Raw genomic sequence first — 4,813 nt, 5'->3', positions numbered from 1 at the left:
AAGCCTACGAAAGGCTTATGCCATGTAACATGGGCAACGATCCTTTCTTAGAATCCTGCATGCTAAAGCGCCGAAGCACTTTATCTACATATACACTCTACTTAGGCCAAGCAATCTCCTGGATCTATCTCTATAGATCTGGATACCTAACACGTAGGTAGCTTCGCCTAAGTCTTTCATGGAGAAACACCTTCCCAACCATATCTTCACAGACTGTAGAGAAGGAATGTCATTCCCGATCAGAAGTATGTCATCCACATATAACACCAGGAAGATTACTACGCTCCCACTAACCTTCTTGTAAACACATGATTCATCTTCATTCTTAATGAAGCCAAACTCTTTGGCTGCATCATCAAAGCGAAGATTCCAGCTCCTAGAAGCTTGCTTCAGTCCATAAATAGACCGTTGTAGCTTACAAACCTTTCTGGCATTTTGTGGATCGACAAAACCCTCAGGTTGTGTCATGTACACATCCTCGAGGAGTCTTCCATTCAGGAAAGTAGTTTTGACGTCCATCTGTCAGATCTCATAATCATAGTAGGCTGCAATTGCAAGCAAGATCCTAATAGATTTAAGCATAGCCACCGGGGAAAAGGTTTCGTCATAGTCAACACTATGAACTTGTCTAAACCTTTCGCCACTAGTCGACCCTTAAAGCTAATCACATTACAGTCCATATCCGTCTTCTTCTTGAAGACCCATTTACACCCAATGGGCTTTACCCCTTCAGGTGGATCAACCAAAGTCCATACTTGGTTAGTGTACATGGACTCCATCTCAGATCTCATGGCCTCCAACCATTTCTCGGAGTTTGGGCCTGTCACGGCTTCCGCATAGGTTGTAGGGTCATCATTATCTACGAGCAATACGTCATTATCTCGAGTCACGAGAAATCCATATCTCTCGGGCTCATGACGTATCCTACCAGACCTACGAGGCTCCTGTGTTACCTGTGCAAAAGATTGTGCCACAATACCTTGTGGTTATTCTGCAACCTTACCCGTCGACTGGTTAATGTCATTTTGTGGTAGAACTTCTCCAAGTCCTAATTTCCTCCTACTTGTTCCTTTGAAGAGAAACTCTTTTTCAAGGAATACCGCAGTTCGAGTGACAAATACCTTTCCCTCGGTGGGATTATAAAAATAGTATCCACGAGTTTCCTCAAGATATCCCACAAAGTAACATTTATCCGATTTAGGGCCAAGCTTATCCGAAGACAATCTTTTCACGTAAGCCTCGCAACCCCATATCTTAGAAAAGACATATTGGGACGCTTCCCATACCACATCTCATATGGTGTCTTTTCAACTGATTTCGACAGAGCGTGGTTTAATATGAGAGCGGTTGTTTGTAGAGCATATCCCCAGAAGGAGTCTGGTAAGTCCGCATGACTCATCAAAGATCGAACCATATCTAATAATGTTCGATTCCTCCTCTCAGCTACACCATTCCTCTGTGGTGTTCCGGGTGGAGTCAGTTGGGATAGAATCCCACACTATCTAAGATAGTCAGCAAACTCATAGCTCAAATATTCACCTCCTCGATCTGATCGAAGAACTTTAATGCTCTTACCCAACTGATTCTCCACTTCATTCTTAAATTCCTTGAACTTTTCAAAGGATTCGGATTTGTGTTTCATCAAATACACATATCCAAATTTACTGAGATCATCAGTAAATGTAATGAAGTAGAGATACCCACCTCTAGCAAACTTGTTGACTGGTCCACATACATCGGTATGTATGAGAGCCAGAAGATCACTAGCTCGCTCACCCTTTCCAGTAAAAGAGGCCTTAGTCATTTTCCCCATTAAACAAGGTTCGCATGTCTCGATTGATTCAAAATCAAACGAGTCCAGTAATCCATCCTTATGGAGTCTGGAGATGCGATTCTCACTAATATGGTCTAAACGACAATGCCAAAGGTAAGTCGAGTTTGAATCATTGGACTTGAGTCGTTTGGTTTCCACGTTATAAACGGGCATGTCTAGATCAAGAATGTACAGACCATTACTTAAATGTGCACTGCCATAAAATACATCATTCATGTACATAGAACAACACTTGTTCTTGATAGTGAAACAAAATCCCTTTTTGTCCAAACAAGAAACAAATATTATGTTTTTACTAATAGCAATCACATAATAACAGTCGTCAAGATCCAGTACAAGCCCAATAGGCAAAGACAGGTGATAAGTCCCTACAGTTAATGCAGCAACCCTTGCTCCATTTCCAACTCGTAAGTCCACCTCGCCCTTTGCCAAGGATCTACTGTTTCATAGATCCTGCACATTTCCACAAATGTGAGCACCACACCCGGTATCTAATACCCAAGATGTAGAAGCAGTAGATACATTGATCTCTATAACATGGATACCTGAAGTGGAAGTCTCACTTCCCTTCTTTTTCTTCAACTCCTCCAGATATACCTTGCAATTCCGCTTCCAATGGCCACTATTGCCTCAATGAAAGCAGTAATCATCCTTTGCCACCTTGGCCTTGGGCTTCAATGCACCCGAGTCACACTTGGATGCGCCCTTATCCTTCTTGCCTTTCTTCTTGCCTTTGCCCTTTTTCTTGGTCCCCTGGACCATCAGAACATATGTCCCTTTACTGATATCTTGCTCAGCTGTTCTCAACATGCCAAGCAGTTCAAGCAATGGTTTGTTATAGTCATTCATATTATAGTTCATGACGAACTGACTATAACTGTTGGGCAGCAACTGTAAAATTAAATCTGTAGCCAACTCTTGACCTAAAGGAAATCCCAATCGTCCCAGAGTCTCCACGTACCCAATCATATTGAGTACATGAGGACCTATCGGGCTGCCCTCAGTCAACTTTGCCTGAAAAAGTGCCTTCGATACGTCGAACCGCTCATGCCGGGCCTGCTCTTGATAGAGTTGCCTGAGATGTACAATCATATCGTACGCCCCCTGTGCTCGTGTTGCTTCTGAAGCTCCGGATCCATGGTGACTAGCATGAGACATTCGACGCTCACGGCATCATCTTGATGCTTCCTATAACCATCTCTCTCAGCACGGGTGGCATTATCAGGCGGTGGCGCAAGAAGAGGTTGCTCCAAGATATATAACTTTTTCTCCTGAGTGAGAACGATTCTCAAGTTGTGGTACCAATCCAGGAAATTATTCCCGGATAGTTTTCCCTTATCAAGGATTGATCGTAAACAGAAGGCACTAGATGTGTTTACTGCCATGGAAACTGCCACAGAAATACACAATAAGTATTATGACATAATAATATTTAATGAGGATTTTATTAAATATTGCTCCCACTATTTTTATCAAATCAATGACCCTCACTATCAGCACCCCATTTTGGCCCGCCGGCTTCCCACACGAGGATTTCCGACCGAGGCCCGGGACATTATTCATCACCCGGAAATCAGAGGCAAATAGGCTGGCACTGGGTCATGAGCAATAGGTGAAGAGCACGGTTCACTGAGAAAAGTCGAAGAGAGCAGTCGGAGGAACTTACAAGCGCCCAGGGACCACCAGGGCCGAGGAACAAGCTTCAAACAACCTTCTGGAACTCGGCTCGGTCTCCCGAAGTACGTTTCAGTGGTCGCGAACGCCTCCCGGCGAGCCTTCGGGTACTTCCACGGAAAGCAGAGACCACAACGATCTCTGAGTACCTCACAATAATCCCCAAGCATCTCATGGCATTCAGGGCACACTGAGAAAATCCCGGTCAAAGTCCCTAGGTCCTCCCGGGCCAATGGTCCCTGACCGAGGACGACGGGCCAACGATCCCTCGCGGGGCAAAAGGATCGCCAAAACGAATGCAGGCATGCACAAAGAACAATCGGGGATCGAGGGACGCTAAACTCCACTCCGAACGTCCGGACAGGGCAAAACCGACTCCCGAGGCGCCGAGTCGCCCGAACGTCCGTCCACACGACGCATGGCGATATTAGGCTCATTCAAATCCTCGTCATTCAAGCGTTCCAAATCCATAAATTAATTGGACGTCGGAGATCGGACGCGCGCTCAATCAAGTCCCAAGTATTTTCCGGCTTTTCTCTCAATCAAATGGGACCCACAGCTCAGCCAAGCCAAGCCGTCAAGCCGCGGCTCAACCCCAAGCCACGGCTCAACCCTCGGCTCCGAATTGACAGCCCAAGCCGCGGCTCAACCCCCCCATGGCCGGCGGCTCCAAGCCCTCCCCTCCACAAAATTCAAATTTTGCTCTTACACCCATCACTTCCTCTCACATCTATCACCTCCCATCACCCATCCATCACACCCATCACTCCCCTTTGCCTTCCCCTACACTCCACATGACATTTTCCCCATCCTAATCCTCTTTGGGAATTTCGGCAGCCCACTTTAGGCCCCCTAACCGCGATTAACATTCCTTAACCGAATCGTTAGGGCCCCTTATAAGTTCCCATTGATCATTAACCTTAATCACTTCTTCATTCTCACTCTCTCTCAAGCCAATTTCTCTCTAGAACCCTCTCAAGCTCCAGCCCTCTCCCCCACCTTCGATCAGCCCGTACCAAGGCCGAAACGGGCCAAAACCGCCGGAAAACCACCCGGTATTCCGGTAACCACCCGACCCGACTTAAGCCAAATATCACCAAACTTCCTAGCCCACATATTTCCCACCCCCTAAGTCCATTTCCGGGCTTGGATTTTCAATTTGAGGTCCCTAATACCCCGTTTTAGCCGAAAACATAATCGGGTCCCTAGAGCATACCTGCGCGCACCGGACACTTCCTCGACGTGCCATTTCTTCCCACGACTTCGGAGAGTCGTGCCATCACATTCAAAGGGTTCCTCACAACC

At 46.3% G+C, this 4,813-nt stretch overlaps 1 protein-coding gene across 1 annotated transcript; it reads right to left on the bottom strand.

The window, feature by feature from the left end:
* Positions 1-2,464: 2,464 nt before the first annotated feature.
* LOC116204509 lies at positions 2,465-2,992 on the bottom strand. Its single transcript, XM_031536635.1, has one exon. It carries the CDS (start codon positions 2,990-2,992, stop codon positions 2,465-2,467), a length of 528 nt encoding a protein of 175 aa, XP_031392495.1.
* Between the last annotated feature and the right edge of the window lie 1,821 nt (positions 2,993-4,813).

The sequence above is a fragment of the Punica granatum genome, chromosome 1, assembly GCF_007655135.1.
Source record: "Punica granatum isolate Tunisia-2019 chromosome 1, ASM765513v2, whole genome shotgun sequence".
Lineage (NCBI taxonomy): Eukaryota > Viridiplantae > Streptophyta > Magnoliopsida > Myrtales > Lythraceae > Punica > Punica granatum.
The sequence above is the reverse complement of the archived record's forward strand: the minus strand, read 5'-3'. Positions and strand labels throughout refer to the sequence as shown.